Here is an 18,252-nt window from a genome sequence, read left to right as displayed (position 1 = left end):
GTGTGCTATTACTTTTCTCTACAGAATACGAATTTTCGCGAAAAACTGCCCAAAATTTTGCATTGAAATGAAATGAAAACTGCGCTCCAGGCCGCAAATTCCACTCTACAGAAATAATTTATACATAGAAACGTAGGAAAATTTGTCTTCTCCCTCACAATCCTCTGGTAAAGCTGTCAGAGTTATAGTTTGGGTGTAGTACGCATAGATGTGCCACCAACACGCACCAACAGCCTCATTGGCTCCCATATTAAAAACGCAGGAAGATTTCGGTTAAAAGGGAGATGGAACAGTTTTTTTAAATTGCTCTAACAAAGCTATTTTTTCATTTTTCTGAGAAAAAAAACATATGTAGACGTTCAGGAAGAACTCGGGACGCTCAAAGTGAAGTCGGATCAATGATAGGTATTATGGTTTTGCCAAAAATGCTTTCAGTTCGAGGCCAGAAATTCCAGGCTGTCCACCTCTGCTGTGACTGAGCCTTTGATCTTTGATGTGATTACAGTTACAGATACACACACACACACATGCGCGTAAGTGTGCACACTCCTCACACATGCATACACATCCTTCAAACACACACACACACACACACACATAGGTAACTTTATGTGATTTTAATTACACACACATACACACACACAGGTAACTTTATGCGGTTTTCGCTACACACACACACACACAAATGCGCGCGTAAGTGCGCACACTCCTCCAGAAACACGTTTCACACACACACTCACTCACTCTCTCTCTCACACACACACATTTTGAGGTTAAAGGGCATAGTTTGAAATCTCTGAAGAATCTCATCATAGTGTACACACACCGGCAGTAGCCCCCGTGGCCCTTTCAGAATTTCCCCAGAGGAAATTTTCTAGTTAATTTATACTATTTTGTAAAAATCTTTTTTCACTTTGTTAAAGAGGTTGTTTTTTTTTGCAAATTCTTAAAAAAAAAAAAAAAAATTATATTGACCATGATTTCATGTGTAAAAGCAACAAAAGGGTGAAACATCTAAGGGGTATGGATACTTTTGCAAGGCACTGTATTCTGTTCTTATTGCTTTATCAGGATACTTTTTTCCTTTTAATGCAACAATTGTTTTTAGCCTTATGGCATCACTGTCCTTGTGATTAACTGCTCTCTGTCAAAGCACTTTGTAAGCTGTTGTTTTAAAAAGTGTTAATATTATAATTATTGTAAGATCTCCAACCAAATGACAGAACAGACAATTTGTCAGCACCACCCATAGACTCCTATGAGCGTTTGGAGGCTCACGGTACAGAGTGGATCGCTCTAAAAAATAGCTCACACGTAATATACAGACATGTAAGATTAACTGTTGTATAAAAGCTGCAGTTTCTGTGGATTTACGCTACAAAACCACTGAGCTAGGTTTAGAAAATAAACCTTCCTGGTTAGGCTCTAAAAGACAGTTCAAACAGAAAATAAATTATGTAAATGCTGGAAGTGAAGTAGTTACTAGACTGACGTGAACTACAGAAGTGACATAAATAAAACTCAGAAGACGTCTCTGTCGTAAGTTGCGTTAAAAAAGCACAAGTTATGTTAAAAAACAAAGTAACGTAAAAAGTGTAGGTTACGTTTAAAAAAATGTAAGTTACGTTTAAAAAAATGTAGGTAATGTAGGTTATGTTAAAAAAAGGAAGCTACATAAAAACATTCACAAAACGTCACTAGAATAAGTTATTTTTTTAAAAGTAAGTTAGGCCTACGGTTAAAAAAGCGTAAGTTACGATAAAAAAGCATAAGATATGTGTTAAAAAAAAGTATGTTACATAAAAAAATTCACAAAGCTTAACTATTGTTATTTATGTTAAAAAAGGTGTAAGTTATGGTGAAAAAGCACAAGTCACGTACATAAAAAAAAAAAACGTAAGTTAGGTTTAAAAAATCACAAAGCTTAACTATCGTAACTTATGTCAAAAAACGTAAGTTACGTTTAAAAAAGCGTTACTTAAAAAAAATGCAAGTTACATAAAAAGGTGTGTAAGTTATGTAAAAAAAATTCACAAAACGTCACTTTGGTAAGTTGGTTAAAAAAACGTAAGTTAGATAAAACATTGTAAAATACGGGGGAAAAATCACAAAAAGTCACTTTCATAAGTTACGTTAAAAAAACGTAAGTTACATAAAACATTGTAAAATACGTTTTAAAAAATCACAAAACGTCACTTTGTAACTTCCATTTAAAAAAACTTAAGTTAAGTAAAAAAAATATAAGTTAAAAAGAAGAAGAAGAAAAAAGGGATTCACAAAACTTGACAACCGTAAGTTACGGAGAAAAAAAACGATGATTCTGTAAAGATTTTGTACATATAAGTTTGTAAAATGTAACTAGCTGTAGAACAGGAGTGATTCTCTTGTTTGTTTTCCAGATCTAAATGTAAATCTTCCCACATGTTGCTGATCTTCTGGTGACAGTTTGAATTCTCACTTACAGCTGCTTTTATTTCCATTAGTCATCACTTCCTCCTCGATAAAAAGACTTTATTTTAGTCGCCTGTTACTAGACGAGGTCCGGCCGGCTGCAGAGATGTTTCATCTCTTCCTCCTCCTCGCTGCAGGATTCTGTCACAGCGCGACTGGTGAGGAAACATCTCTTGATCTCTTGTTTGGACTTTTTGTTTCAATAATCAATGAATCCTAAAGTAAATACAAACTGTCCAGTCTTATGAGGGACTTAAAGGATAATAACATTAAGTCATTTTATTGTCTTGAATCTATTTAAAGTAGAGATAAACTGTACCTTATCTATACAAACATTTATAATCAGCTGTTATATTGATGTATATTCTTTTTCATTCAATAATTATTATTTTAACAGACACACAAAAAAAAGGTTATTATTTCAACTCTTGCCTCACTAGTGCCTTTTCTGAACCTTTTTAACTATAATTTAAATAATTTTTGTTATTTTGGCTGTTATTTTTATTATTATTAGTAGTAGTATATCCCACACTGAAAAAAGTATAGAGAAAATACATTTATTTTTTTTATTTTTAAAAATCATGAAAAGAACACGTATCATTATTTACACAAACTGACTGAATTATATTAATATATAGCATTTTTATAGGAACTTTAGCAAGTAGCAAGTTTTGTTGTCCTGTCATTTTTGTATTTATTAATTTATTTAGCAATGTATTTTTCCTGCATTAAAACAACAGTGGCATAATGTAAACAAACTGGTATTTAAAGGGTTGACATTCTGAAAATAAATGTATATTTGGTAGTTATGATCTGGACTAAAATTGGTCAAAACATTTAGTAGAAAATAATATTAATGTTTTTTTAGTGATGTTTTTGAGGACATAATAGGTGGTAAATAACATTAATATATAATTTTATTTGTGTGTTTTTATGGAGCCATTTGTTTCCTCTCAGGACATCAAAGCAACTTTTTTTAAATGGATGCAAAAGTATGTTTGTGTTACCTCTCCAGACTTTTCATAACCTGCTGTAACCCCCAATCTGTTTAAAAGGGCTCCTCACATGAGCACAGTAGATATAAAAGCTCCATCCTGCTGTACTGAGAGGTGAGATGTATGGACTACAGGATTAAACTCTCGTTATCTTGAGGGAAAAGATGAAAACCACTGTGAGAAAATTAGTTTTCTTGCTTGGATGTGGTGTTGGCGTCCTGTAGAAAGCACCGGCACAAAGGGTAGCAAAGTTTTCCAAACGTGACTCATTGCTGTTTTTTTTTTAACTCTACAGACATGCAGTTAGTCACTGTGCTGCAGGGCTCAGTGGCCACCCTGCCCTGTCCTGAGGAGGGAGATGTGACGTGGAGCCGCTACATAGCTGGTGAACAGGTCCCTCTGGTCACCATCACAAACGGCCTTGAGACACAAAAAACTGAACGCTTTGGTTCCCTGGCAGATAAATCTCTGGTCATAACAAACATTATAGCCTCTGATACTGCAACATACTTGTGCAATAAGGCTCGAGTGTATCTGAACGTGACAACGGATCCTAAAGCCGTGAGGCCCAGTGCTGGAAATGAACCGGTCACACAGAGAAACGACGGATTCAGCCAGAAGGACGCCAACCGACAAGCTGCAGACTTTTGGAAATTTCCTGTCGGAGTCCTTGTCGGAGTCCTTGTTGGAGCGGCGTTGGTGCTTTCAGTGATCGTCACTGTGAGATTCTGCTCCAAACGCTCAGACAGAACTGTCACTGAGGTGATTTATGAGGAGGTCCGAGCTGGAGTGGAGCAGCCAGGGGGGGACTCTTATTTTGAAAGTCCTTACTATACAACAAGTATCAGTGAAACGCCGAGCGCCTCCACAGCTCCATCACACAATAATATGTACAGCTCTGTGAGCAGGCTGACGGCTGAAGGAACCACTGAGGAGTGTGTGTATTCACTCGCCCAAAACCCACTTCAGACAGGAAGTACTGATCAATAACCAGCTGCCACTGAGAGATAAACAACAACAACAACAGCTGATAAACTGAGGAAACTTAGCCTTTGTGCTTCACTAGAGACATTTTTGGTGTTTTAAACATTTTCTTTCAATCATTTTGGCTTTGTTTATGCAAATGGTATACACTGTAAAAATAAATAAAAACATCCAGAAATTTACAGTATTATTTTAGTGTGATTTCATGTTTTTCTACATTAAGTGCAAAATTAATATAATGGGACATTTTTACAGGAAAACTTTTAACTTTTATGTTAAACTTCTTTTCCAAAGAAATTGTCAAAAAATGTAAAAAGTCTGGCAGCTTAAGTTGCCAAACACTTATCTTCATATTAAAGTAAAATAAATATTATTAATATTAATATTATTCTACAGATATATCTTTTTAAAAATACAGATACTTAATGTTTATTATTGGACACAAAAATTAAAATGCATCAAAATCATTGTTGTTGCTAATCAGCTAGTAAACAGAATGATTTTCTTTTTTTTGTTTTCTTCTTTCTCATTAAAAACAACAGTGGCATGTGTTGTAAAAAAACATTTTAAATTCTAAAAAATGAATGCATATTTAGTGACTGATGTGGGTTAAAAAAAATAATATTAATATACAATATTTTTGTAGCAGTTTTAGGGACATTTTTGTTCCTTAAAAGGTAACAAGTTTTTCTATTTAAATTGGACACTGCACAAAGAATAAAAAATGCATCAAAAACAATGATGTTGCTATGACCACTGACATTTGTCAGACTGTAAAGATTGAAAAAAAAAAAAAAGACATTTTTGTTAAGGTGAAAAACAACAGTTGCATTATGTAACCAAAGTGGCATTTAAATGGTTCAATTTCCAAACAATAGATAAATAGATTTTAAAATATGAATATTTGGTAGTTATGATCAGGACTGCTGTTAAAATAATATACATGAATATATAATTCTATGCCATTTTTATCCTCTGAGGATTTGAGATGAACTTTGTAAATAAAGACATGAGGCAATGATGATAATGAGCTGTCAATGTCAGAGTTCAGCTGTTACCTTTCACACGAACAATAAATATAGAAAGTGTTGATCATACGTCTCCACACGGCTGAAAAAGGCTCAGAAACAACCTCAGACTTTAGGGAAGCAAGAAAAGCCTTTTGACTGCACAGAACATCACCGGTCAACATCTATATGGCCTATTTGCACTTTTTATTTTTTATATTTTTCTTAATATTTCTTCCTCCCTGGCATAAGAAATACTGTATCTCATCTGGACTTTTCAGGTTAAATAAAGGAAACTTTTTTTTAAAGGTACTATTTATTACTATTACTATTATTATTATTATTATTATTACTATTATTATTATTATTATATTATATTATTATTATTATTATTATTATTACTATTATTATTATTATTAGTAGTAGTAGTAGTAGTAATAGAATGAATTGTCTTTTGTTCTTTTTGATTGTCTTTTATCAGAGGCGGAATGTAACTAAGTACATTTACTCAAGTACTGTACTTAAATAAAAAAATTAAAAATAAAAATCTTGAGGTGCTTTACCTTTTTTACACCACTATGTTTAGCTGACAGCTTTAGTTACTGTTCAGGTCAAGATTTAACATAAAAAACACGATTACTTTTAAATAATTATAAATTAAACAGTATATTAAGTAGATAATATGATATTATATGTGGAATATATAAAACAATTGGAGTACTTTTACTTTTGATACTTTAAGTACATTGTGATTCTTTTGTACTTTTACTGCAGTAAATTCTGCAGGTTTGAATGAAACATAGGAATGAAAAGAACCCCGTTGCCATGACAGCTGTTGCCATGACAGCGTCTCTTGTTTACATTTAGAAGGACTCTGCGGCTGTTAGCTAACAGGCTACAACCTCTGTTTATCGTTATTACCAAACGTTGAGAAGCAGCACCATATTTCGCGATGGTGAGTTAGGTGGTATGTTTAATCAGTAGTTACATCACGGCACTGTTGTGAGGCAAAGTTAGCTTAGCATCAGGCAGAGACCTGCTTCGTATGGAGGCTAACAGCTAAGCTAGCTCAGCTAAAGGGCCTGCAGCTAAAAAAATGTTGTTGTGGTTTTTCTCTCCAGCCGCCGAAGAAAAGCAAAAAGGCCGCGGGGAAGGCGAAGTCTTCTGCCGTGGTGGATGGTCTGTCCACAGACGAGATGTCCAAGGATCAGGTCAGAGCTGCAGGCGATGCTAACACCGCTAACTAGCTAATGTTAGCCACAAAACGAGGCCGAGGTTAGCTTCCGAGGTCTAGCCTCCGATTCAGTTATCATATGCAATCTTACATTGCTGAGAAACTTTTTTTACTCCTCTTGCTGTTATGGAAGCGTGTTGGACATCAGGAAATCCCACCGCTGTCTGAGACTCACTTCCAAATTTGTACAAGCCTTATTTATTTGTTAAAATGCAATAAAGGCAGGTTTCACTGCTTTTTTCACATGGGAACCACTTAAGACCAGGTCCAGATAGAAAACCACTGAATCCAGACTGCTCAAAGCTGGGATAGATTATCTCAGAGAGGCTAAAGACTCTTTAAAACACAGTTTCTGATTTGTGAAAGGGATATTCTATTTGTGAAAATGCAATAACGGCGAATTTGACAGATTTTTTCATACACTACCTTAGACCAGGTCCAGAAAGAAAACCACTACACTCAGACTGCTCAAAGCTGTTTGTGAAAATGTAATAAAGCCAGATTTCACTGCTTTTTTTCACATGGGGACCACTTTAGAGCAGGTCCAGATTATCAAAGAGAGGTTAAAGACTCTTTAAAACACAGTTTGTGATTTGTAAAAGCTATATTCTCTTTGTGGAAATGCAAAAAAAGCTAATTTAACTGATTTTTTTCACACCTGGACTACCTTAGACCGGGTACAGAAAGAAAACCATAATAATAATAATAATAATAATAATACATTTTATTTGTAATGCACTTTACATTACAGGAAATCTCAAAGTGCTATAAACCAGAGTACCCAGACTGCTCAAAGCTGGACTAGATTATTTTAGTGAGGCTACAGACTCTTTAACCCAGTAGTGAACATGTATTTAGATCCTTTATTTACATAAAATACTAATACCACACTGTTAAATGACTCCAGTCCAAGTACAAGTTGTGCTTTTCAAACCTTACTGAAGTCTAAAATATTATCCCCAATATTTAGGCAACTTAAAGTACTTTGCTCTGACCAGGAGTCGTGTACAGCACAAGGAAATGTTTGGGTTAATATAACTGATTTAGATTTATAATTCCCTAGGCATGACTATTGTATGTATTTTGTCACTGTATGTACGTTTATATTTTTATTTTTTTATGTTTTTGCCCCCACACATTTTGCCTGAAAATGTGACGTTAAAGTATTAAAGTATAATCAAAGTGTATTGAGTATGTCAAGTGAAATGTGTGCAGTAAAGTGTCAAATCTTATGTGCGATATAAAAAAAACTATAGCAGAAATTTAGAACTGAAAACACTTAAATATATTAGTATTTATTGCAAACAATATAATTATGCTATTCAACATATATTTTCCATATATCATGCAGCTCTTACTGTATATCTTCTGCTGTGAGATGGAAAACAGGACTGGAGTCATTTAACAGTGTGGTATTAGTAGTTTTATTTAACTAAAGGATCTGGATAAGTCTTCACCACTGGGATCTAATGTATATATTTTTTAAAAAGCTCAATTTTCCTCATATAAATACCTTTAAGTCAAAGTTGAATTCCAGCAGTCGGTGATTCATTTCTAACTTAATGTGCTGGAGCAACGTCACGGAAAAGGAATTATTAGTGACATTTTCAAGATCTAAGTCTGTTAAATTTTCCCAAAGATTTCCACGTCCTGCCCAAAGAAAAATATTTTGTAATGGGAGTATTTCCACAGTGTGCTAATGTTACTTTTACTGAAGAAAATTAACTTATTACCACGGATGTGTTCTAGCTCACACATCAATCCCAAAGAAGTGAAAAAACAAATGTGTGTGACCTTCCAGCTGGAGGAGCACATCATTCGCCTCCGGGAGGAGCTAGATCGAGAGCGCGAGGAGCGGAGCTACTTCCAGCTGGAGAGGGACAAGATCCAGGCCTTCTGGGAAATCTCCAAGAGGAGCCTGGAGGAGGCGCAGGCCGGGCTGAGGAACAGGCAGCGGGAGAGGGAGGAGGCAGAGGAGCGCCACCGCGTGGAGATCACAGTGAGCTGACACACAAACAAACAAATCTTTATTTTACTCAATTCATTCATCACATCTCTAAACACATCAGTTCCATACATAGATCCCTCTATTCTTGTTTTTGCATTCCTTAAATTATTTCTTAGTTTTAATTTGTGTGTTTGACTCTATACTAGCAATAGAGGTGTGAATCAGCAGAGGCCCCACAATACGATTTTATCCCGATACTTGAGTCACGAAACGATTTTATCCCGATACTTGAGTCACGAAACGATTTTATCCAGATACATGAGTCACGATACGATATTATCACGATACTTTTATCCCGATACTTTAATCACGAGACTTTAATCACGATACTTTAATCACAATACGATTTTATCACGATACTTGAGTCAAGATACGATATTATCCAGATACTTGAGTCACGATACGATTTCATCCTGATACTTGAGTCACGATACGATTTTATCCCGATACGATTCTATCCTGATACTTATTAGTTACTACTTAGTATTCAGTCAAACTGAACTGATATCCTGAAGCACATGGTGCCTATAGATTCCTTAGATCTTCTAGTTTCATATGATACCAGTATCTCCAGTATATTCTGAAAAAGAATAAAAACGGCGTCAGACACTAAATATCGATACTGGGCGGCCATGAATCAACATAATATTGCCATGCAAAATATCGTGATACTATGCTGTATTGATTATTTTCCCCACCTCTAACCAGCAAGATGCAGAATATTAAAGAAACAAATAAAAAAGTTAGAACAAAAACTAATAAATACATTTACTTGTTTTAGACTTATTATAGAGCCTGATATGTCTTTACATTTATCTGCCAAAATCTACAGACTCAATATTGTCCTTTATATTTATTTATAATATAAAATGATGTTAGTTTTCTTCAAAATATGCTTTATTCTTCACTTTTTTTTAGACTTTATTCTTTAATTCTTTAATTTAATTCAGCTGGGATTTTAATCTAATGTTTCCCAACAGGTTTAGAGACTTCCATCTAAAAGTAATAATAGTAAGGACATGGCTTCAGTGACTTGGCCTACTTATATAATATGTTCATAGTGATGAATTAAGTAGCATCAATACCACAATTAAATCAATCAAATCGATAAAAATTACTTTATTTATCCCTGTGGGGAAATTCAGTTAGTCTGGTAGAATCTCTTGAAGAATGACCTGATGGCTGTAGGAGCGAAGGATCTTTTGTATCTCTCCGTTCTGCAACGGAGAGAGGAGCCGTCCACTGCTGTTTTTTTGGTCCATAAAGGTTTTGTGTCCAGTGTGTCCAACCACAGAACCAGCTCTTTAGACCAGTCTGTCCAACCGTCTCTGATGCTGCCTCCCCAGCAGACTGCAGCATAAAGCAACACACTACCACCACAGACTGATAAAACATCTGTAGCATCTTACTACAAATGTCAAGAGATCTGAGCTTCCTTAAGAAAAAGAGGCGGCTCTGACCCTTTTTGTAGAGAGCATCTGTGTTTAGGGACCAGTCCAACTTATTATCCAGGTATACACCTAGATACTTATAACTTGGCACCACCTCCATGTCCACCCCACAGGTATTCACTGGCTGAAGAGGGGGCTTGAGTCTGCGGAAATCTATGATCATTTCCTTAGTCTTTGAGGTGATCAGTAGTACTTCTGGATGTGGCAGGACTCAGAGTTGTATTTGAAGTCCGCTGTGTTCAGTGTGAACAGGAATGGAGCCAGAACAGTGCCTTGTGGAGCCCCTGTGCTGCTCATTAATGTCCCAGAAACACAGTTCCCCAACCTGACATACTGTGGTCTTCCTGTCAGGTAATCTGTGATCCAGGAGATGAAGGAAAGATCCAATCCCGTCTCTGTGAGCTTGTTTTTGAGTATGTTGGGTTGGATGGTGTTGAATGCGCTTGAAAAATGAAAGAACATGATTCTCACATAAGCACCAGTTTCCTGCAGATGAGCAAGGGCACGGTGAAGCCTGTAGAGGACAGCATCGTTCACTACCATGTGTTGTTCGTATGCAAACTGCAGGGGGTCGAGTTGGTCTTTGACTTCAGCTTAGGCGTAGAATTAGCCGCTCCAAGGTCTTCATGATGTGAGAAGTGAGGGCTACTGGTCTGTAGTCATTAAGTTCAGCTGGACATTACACCCAACTGTAGACTGAGGTTGAAGATCTTATGGAGAGGTTGACACAGTTGGACAGCACACAACTGCCTCAGTGATTTACTCAGAGTACATTGTAGTGTAACCTACATCCCCATGTCACACTGACTGAAAGGACATTTCAATTATATGTCAACTGCCAAAATAAGCTTTATGTGATACATTCAGAAAAAAAACACTCTGACCAACTTCAATAAAAAAAATTGTTAACACATTGTCTAGGGCTAAACTAAATATTAAAGAAATCAAATAAATGTCTTACAAATGTGTTCAAGGAAATACATATAAAGACTAACCTTTTCATTGTAGCTGTTTTAAGACTGGTGAGGGCTTCTCTTAAAGCATGAACTTTGTTTTCAAGAATTTTATTGGTTCTCAAGTTCTATCTTAGGAAAAAGATAGATTCTTTTCTTAAGAATGCTTTGTGAATCCGGCCCTAGGTGTACAAGCAGAAGTTGAAGCACGTCCTGTCCGAACAACACGACACCGTCTCAGGGCTGAAGACGGACGGCGTGGCCTCCACCGCGCTGCTCCAGCAGCAGCACACCGAGTCAGAGCTCGGGCTGCGGGGAGAAGTGCACGGCCTGCAGGCAGACTGCAGAGAGAAGAAGATCCACAACGAAAACCGCATCAAGGAGCTCAAGCTGGTGAGTCTGAAATCTATTGCTATTCTTTATAAAACTAGGGGTTTGTTAAATAAGAACTGCCTGCATATATTGTACCGCCGTGTATGTCGCACTGTGTTGAAATCTGAAAAGTAAATAAAAAACAAATCTAAACCCTATAATTACATTTCAGAAAAGACTTGTTAGAATCATAAATAAATGAATTCTTTATAGGATCATGCAGTTCAACTTTATTTAAAAACATCAGAAATACTCTGTGGTGTAGGGAACTTCCTCTTTGTATCCAGACATTTTTTTAATTAAAGAGAAGGAAAATATAATTTAAGAGGGTTGTTTATATTTAAAACATGTAAAGTGAGAATTAATATAAAATCCGGTTGTGTTTCAGTTGTGGGGGCCAAACAGTGCAGCTCCCTTTCGGGGTTTAGTAGAACTTTATGTGAAATAATGAATTATAATAATGTAAATTGATTTACATGTTTGACAATCGAGGATTATGAATTATTAGACTATAACGTAGATATTCCTTGGATGGTATAGGACAGGCAGAAATAAGCCGTGTGCTTCAGCCTGTTGCCTTTTTTCAGATTTTAATTATGGAGAAAAATTGAGTGAAATTTGACTTTCAAGATGTTTATTATATAGCCGAAAATAAAGATCATTCAATCATTTAAATGATGTCTCTCGTTATATACTACCACAGAAACATCAGGTGGAGTTAATGGAGCTGACAAACGAGTACGACAGAAGAATCCGAGGTGATTTAAAACATTTCTGGTATTTATTCCAACAGTAGGTTTAGGTTTAGGTTCAGGGTTCGGTTCATCTGCTGTTTCTACTCAAACAGAAATCGAATTGAAATATCACAAGAAGTGGGAGTCGACGATCGCAGCAGAGGCCAAGAAGCGTCAAGCTGAGCTCCACGAGATCGAGGACAGAATGAAAAGTCGCGTTGTGACTCTGATGGAAGACCACGACAGAGCTCTCCGAGGCGCCGAGGACTACTACGCTCTCAAACAGGCCAGAGTGCTGAATGATCAGAAGGAGCTGAAGGTTAGAGGCCGATCGCTCAGACACAACATTAACGGCAGAAATGTTTCAAATGTTCAAATAAGTTGTTCACTCCCACAGAAAAGCTTAAAAATAACTTGTATATTTCATTTTTTAATACATTATAATTGTTTGGTAAAGATTTTTTTTTAATTCTTTAGCATTTTTGCATCATCTGTGCCAAATGCAATTTAAATATCTGAGAATTCGTGAGAGTAATTTATGCACAAATAACATATTTTTTTGGTATGTTTTCTGGGTTTTATTTTTCTCCAACATCAAAACAATCAAACAAGTTAGAGCTACAACAACATTCATAAAGAGGTTTTTAGCATTTTGGATGCTTCTGTTTTACCACTGGCTTTATTTAAACCAATTATAGTTAAAAGATGTTTGTTTTTTTACCAATTCATTTTTAATCAAATAATCAGTTTACAAAAAGTTATTTTGCTCTCACAGAAAAAACTTCTGGAGCTACAATGAATTTAAATTACACTTTAATAATATTTTGTATTTTAATTGTTTCATAAAGATGTTTTATAATTTTAGCAACTTCTGTCCCAAGAACAATTAATTTACTTGTATTTATTTGATAATTATTAGACATTTCTTAATGATAGTATTTTTTGCAGATATTTCTGTTACCCGGGTTCATTTCAGCCTGTCAGAGTTTTAAGAAATATTTTCTTCTCCTGAGTGTGCTTGTTAGTTCGGTCGACTACTCCTCCCAGAGTTTTGGTCGCACATACACTAAAAAGGTATCAAATCATCTGGCTCGGCCATGACAAGTCTGCTATGACTTTTCTAAGGGTTTTGGCAAAATATTTTCAAATTATTCAGCAAAAACACACCAAAAACCCCCCCCTAATGTTACCTTAGGGAGAGGCTAGAGTGACATCATAGCTAGAGTGCAGAGGGAGATATTATACCGTACATTGAAACAGGAAAATTCACATGGTCTGCTAAAGCTGTCAGAGTTATAGTTTAGGCGTACCCGCACACGCACCCACAGCCTCATAGACCGCCATGTTAAAAAGGCGGAAATATTTCTGTTCTGGAGGAAAGCAGAGGTACCAGTTTCTTCTGATCGCTCTAAAAAAACAATTTCTTAATTTTTCCTCACAAAACACATGCAGGCGCAGCTCAATAAATTAGAATATCATCGAGAAGTTTATTTATGTCAGTAATTCAATTCAAAAAGTGAATATAATACATTTTATAGATCCATTGCACACGGAATGAAGCATTTCATGTCTTAATTTTTTTAATTTCTTCTAATTTTAATGATTATGGCTAAAATTCAGTGTCTCAAAAAATGTTAATATTACAAAAGACCAATCTTAAAAAGTATGTTTAATATGGAAATGTTGGACTCTGAAAAGTATGTCCATCTATATGACTCAATACTTGGTTGGGGCTGTTTGACTTGAACTACTGGAAATGGACTTTTCCATTATATTCTAATTTATCAAGATGCACCTGTATATTGCAGTAGACGTTCAGGAAGAACTCAGAATGCTCAAAGTGAAGTCGGTTCAATGATAGGAGCTATGGTTTGGTCAAAAATGCTTTCTGTTCGAGGGGCACTTTCAGCTGTTTTTCTCTCTCTCTGAGTGGCGTCAAATGTCACAGGAGGAGCAGCTGCAGTTGATTGCTATGCTCTGATTGACTGGTTGCTTGTTTATTTATTTGAGATTTTTACTGCTGGGTTAAAAAAAAAGCTGGGCAAATAGTTATTTTGCTATCACAGAAAATTTATGATTGATTAATTTGAGATTTTTTTGAAATGTGATTTGTAAAACTTTGGCGTCAAAAATTCCACAAAGTAGTCAAAATTTTGTTTCTTACCGTCTGTTGTTTGTTAATGTGCTTCGTGGTTTGTTTGTTTGTTTGTTTGTTTGTTGTTTGCTAGGACAAACTCTCAGAGGTGAAGAAGCTGGAGACGCAGACAAACCGAGAGTTTTCAGCAGCCGAGAGGGAGAACAGACGTCTGCGTGCGTCGCTGCAGGAAGCAAAACAGAAGTCGTCCGAGCTCCAGATACAGCTGCACGAGTACAACCTGCAGAAGGCCAAGATCCCGGTGCGTTCACTGCAGACACATTTAACATTGCTATCTTAAATCACAAATATATTAAATGTAAAAAAAAATTAAGCCTAATGTCACAGTGTTACGTCATTTTCGTCTCGGGTATTTTTTTTCTAAATTCTTTGTTTTTTGCACATTAGCATTCATTGCTAGCTGTACTTCAAGTGCCTTTTTGTTTTTACAATTTAAATCTAATACATTTTTATAAATAGGCTAAATTTAAACACACAGGGACACGGTGACATTTTTAGACATTAGGGCTGCCTTGTTTTATTTGACCACTAGAGGTCACTATAGTCAACTTTCAAGTTTCACGTTAAGGGGAATAAAGATACTGATTAGCTGTGTTTTAGTTGTGCCACCATGAAACAAAACGACTTTCGTCATGCATCTGACAGTGGTCGCTGTACCAAGAGATAGCTTTTCAGCACTAATAATGATTTACCCTGAATATTGTCATTGAGTTACTTTTTCATCGAAACTTTACTTCATTTAAAGTTGTTTAATCTGGAAGGACTAATCACCTCTTTCTACCTTTACCTGTACACACTTACTCAGACTCAGTTTTGTTCTGTGATGGATTCAAACCGTTCACAGGCGAGTAGAGCTCGAGTGAAGGTGATTGAAAAGGAGCTGAGAGATCTGACGGTGGAGCACGAGCTGCTGCTGCAGGCCTTCGAGAAGGTAAACCGGTCATCGTGCCTTTTCCCCGTCATTCGGCTCGAGTCGGGGGTTCACCTGTGGCTGTTGTCGGTCAGGTTCAGCAGGAGCGCGACGACCTGCTGAGGAGGCAGACGCAGACCGTCCTGGATGTGCAGCAGAAGAGCGGACTGAAGGAGTTGTTGCTGGAGAGGAAGCTGGCGGCACTGACAGAAGCTGTGGAAAAGAAGGAGGCTCAGCTCTGCGCCGCACTCTCCGCTTCCAACGTCGACCAAACCGCACGCAGCAGCGCCGCAAACAAGCTCGAGGTACGTTTTTTTATCTGCTTCTATGTATTTTTGCACAACTTCCTAACATTTGTGCAGTTCAGAGTGTTAGTCTGACAGAAAACAAAGTTAACGCGATACTAACGCCTTAACGCAAATTCCTTTTAACAGCATTCATTCTTTAAACATGATTAACGTACACACGTTCTGTCTGTGTGATCCTCGGCCAGACTCGTACTTTGGGAAATCATAAGCGATGCAGCAGTAACACTGTGGATGGTGAGCAGAAACCAGTGGTAGAATGTAACCTTTACTTAAGTATAATTTTGGCCTATGTGTACTTTACTTGAGTATTTCCATTTTATGTAACTTTATACTTCTACTTACAAATATTGTACTATTTTTTACTCCACTACATTTAGTTACTTTTCAGGTCGAGATTTGAGACCTGAAGGTTACAGTGTAAACATGGTTCTCTGAGTGAAGAGACTATCTTAAAACACTGCTTTACATAAATGCATCAATACAAATAATCTAATATGTGTATAATATATAAAACAATCTGAGTGGGTCCATTCTGCATGACGTGAAAACAAGCTCACAGAGATGGGAGTGGATCTTTCCTTTATCTCCTGGATCACAGATTACCTGACAGGAAGACCACAGTATGTCAGATTGGGGAACTGTGTTTCTGGAACATTAATGAGCAGCATAGGGGCTCCACAAGGCACTGTTCTGGCTCCATTCCTGTTCACACTGAATACAGCAGACTTCAAATACAACTCTGAGTCCTGCCACATCCAGAAGTACTCCGACGACACATTGTGGCGTGTATCAGGAATGGACAGGAATCTGAATATAGGGATCTGATGAAAGCCGTCAGTGACTGGAGTCACAAGAACTATCTCCTACTGAACACCTTAAAGACTAAGGAAATGATCATAGATCTCCGCAGACTCAAGCCCCCTCTTCAGCCAGTGAAATACTTGTGGGGTGGACATGGAGGTGGTGCCAAGTTATAAGTATCTAGGTGTATACCTGGATAATAAGTTGGACTGGTCCCGAAACACTGACGCTCCCTACAAAAAGGGGCAGAGCCGCCTCTTTTTCTTAAGGAAGCTCAGATCTCTGGACATCTGTAGTAAGATGCTGCAGATGTTTTATCAGTCTGTGGTGGTGGTAGTGTGTTGTTGTATGCTGCAGTCTGCTGGGGAGGCAGCATCAGAGACGGTTGGACAGACTGGACACAAAACCTTTATGGACCAAAAAACTGCAGTGGACGGCTCCTCTCTCTCCGTTGCAGGACGGAGAGATTCAAAAGATCCTTTGCTCCTACAGCCATCAGGCTGTCTCATTCTAACAGAGATTCTACCAGACTAACTGAATTTCCCCTCGGGGATAAATAAAGTAATTTTGATTTGATTTGATTTGATTGAGTACTTTTACTTTTCATACTTTAAGTACATTTTGATGCTGATAATTCACTTTTAGTTCAGTCAGTTTTGAATTCAGGACTTTTACTTAGGGACTCAGGACTTGTACTTAAGAAGGGATCTGATCTTTTTCCACCATTGACAGAAACAAACCTCTGTGAGCAGAAATTAATAAAAATGTTCTTTTGAATGGCAAGTTCAGCTTCAACAAGCCAAAGTTATCTGCAGTTACTGTCGTGTAAACCATGGACAATCACGGTTAAATCTTTCGAATGATTGACAGACCTATTATTTACACAAACGAGATTATAAACGTTTTTTTTCCTGCTTGTAGGAAATGTTGCAGTCTAAACAGGTGACCATCGACGCCCTCCAGTGTGACTTGGATAGAGATTGTAAGGTCAGTTTGATTTGATCCTCCTGTGAGTAATAATAGCTGTATAAACATTCAACATTTTACAGTCAAATGAATGAAATAAAACATGTGACCTGCAGGAGTATGACGACATGCTGCAGACCTGTAAGGAGAAGCTGAAGGCTCAGGGTGTCTCCCTGTACAACTTCCCATTCAGGCCCTCGGAGCAGATGGGGCAGAACTCTCCTGGACCGGCCTCCAAACACTGAACACCTCATTCACCTTCTCTGCTTTACAACCCGACCTACTTTACCCTCATGTTCAGTTTTCTGATGATTTTCTTGAATGTTTTTAAACTAATAGAAGTGTACTTTGGTTATTAACCCTTTATCAGGCAAAGAACTATATTTGGTAACTTCAGGTAATATTTCGAGAAAAAAGTTGCAAATTTACTAGATTAAAGTGGCAAATCTACAAGAAAAAAGTAGCAGATTTAAGAGATTCAAAGTGGCAAATCTGAGCTAAAAAAGTAGCAGATTTACGAGAAAAAAGTGGGAAAAAAACAACTTTTTTCTCCCAGATTCACCACTTTAACCCTTAATAGGACACTCATTGAAATACTTGCAAATTCCAAACTTCAACCCTAGAGAATATTGGAGGATATTACATACAGCCAGAATGTGTAAAAAAAGAAGATTAAAGTGGCAAATCTAAGAGAAAAAAATGCGTAGATTTATGAGATTTAAAGTGGTGAATTTCGGAGAAAAAAGTTGCTTTTTTCCCCACTTTTTTCTCGTAAATCTGCAACTTTTTTCACGCAGATTTGCCACTTTAAATCGCTTAAATCTGCAACTTTTTTCTTGTAGATTTGCCACTTTAATCTAGTAAATTTGCAACTTTTTTCTCAAATTATTACCTGAAGTTACCAAATATAGTTCTTTGCCTGA

At 36.8% G+C, this 18,252-nt stretch overlaps 2 protein-coding genes across 2 annotated transcripts; both read left to right on the top strand.

Moving 5' to 3' along the window:
• The first annotated feature begins 2,260 nt into the window (after nucleotides 1–2,260).
• On the top strand, nucleotides 2,261–5,476 carry LOC131970517 (uncharacterized). Its single transcript, XM_059331935.1, has 2 exons — nucleotides 2,261–2,609; nucleotides 3,742–5,476. Exons 1-2 carry the CDS (start codon nucleotides 2,558–2,560, stop codon nucleotides 4,434–4,436), a joined length of 747 nt encoding a protein of 248 aa, XP_059187918.1. The 5' UTR covers nucleotides 2,261–2,557; the 3' UTR covers nucleotides 4,437–5,476.
• An 810-nt stretch (nucleotides 5,477–6,286) lies between these two features.
• On the top strand, nucleotides 6,287–18,060 carry LOC131977484 (dynein regulatory complex subunit 4-like). Its single transcript, XM_059340850.1, has 11 exons — nucleotides 6,287–6,392; nucleotides 6,559–6,648; nucleotides 8,473–8,670; nucleotides 11,270–11,476; nucleotides 12,159–12,213; nucleotides 12,303–12,508; nucleotides 14,418–14,585; nucleotides 15,189–15,275; nucleotides 15,350–15,559; nucleotides 17,285–17,350; nucleotides 17,446–18,060. The coding sequence occupies exons 1-11, from the start codon at nucleotides 6,390–6,392 to the stop codon at nucleotides 17,572–17,574; spliced, it is 1,419 nt and encodes a 472-aa protein (XP_059196833.1). The 5' UTR covers nucleotides 6,287–6,389; the 3' UTR covers nucleotides 17,575–18,060.
• The last annotated feature ends 192 nt before the right edge of the window (nucleotides 18,061–18,252 follow it).

This window comes from Centropristis striata, chromosome 1, assembly GCF_030273125.1.
Source record: "Centropristis striata isolate RG_2023a ecotype Rhode Island chromosome 1, C.striata_1.0, whole genome shotgun sequence".
Taxonomy (NCBI): Eukaryota; Metazoa; Chordata; class Actinopteri; order Perciformes; family Serranidae; genus Centropristis; species Centropristis striata.
This window is presented reverse-complemented; position numbering and strand designations above follow the sequence as displayed.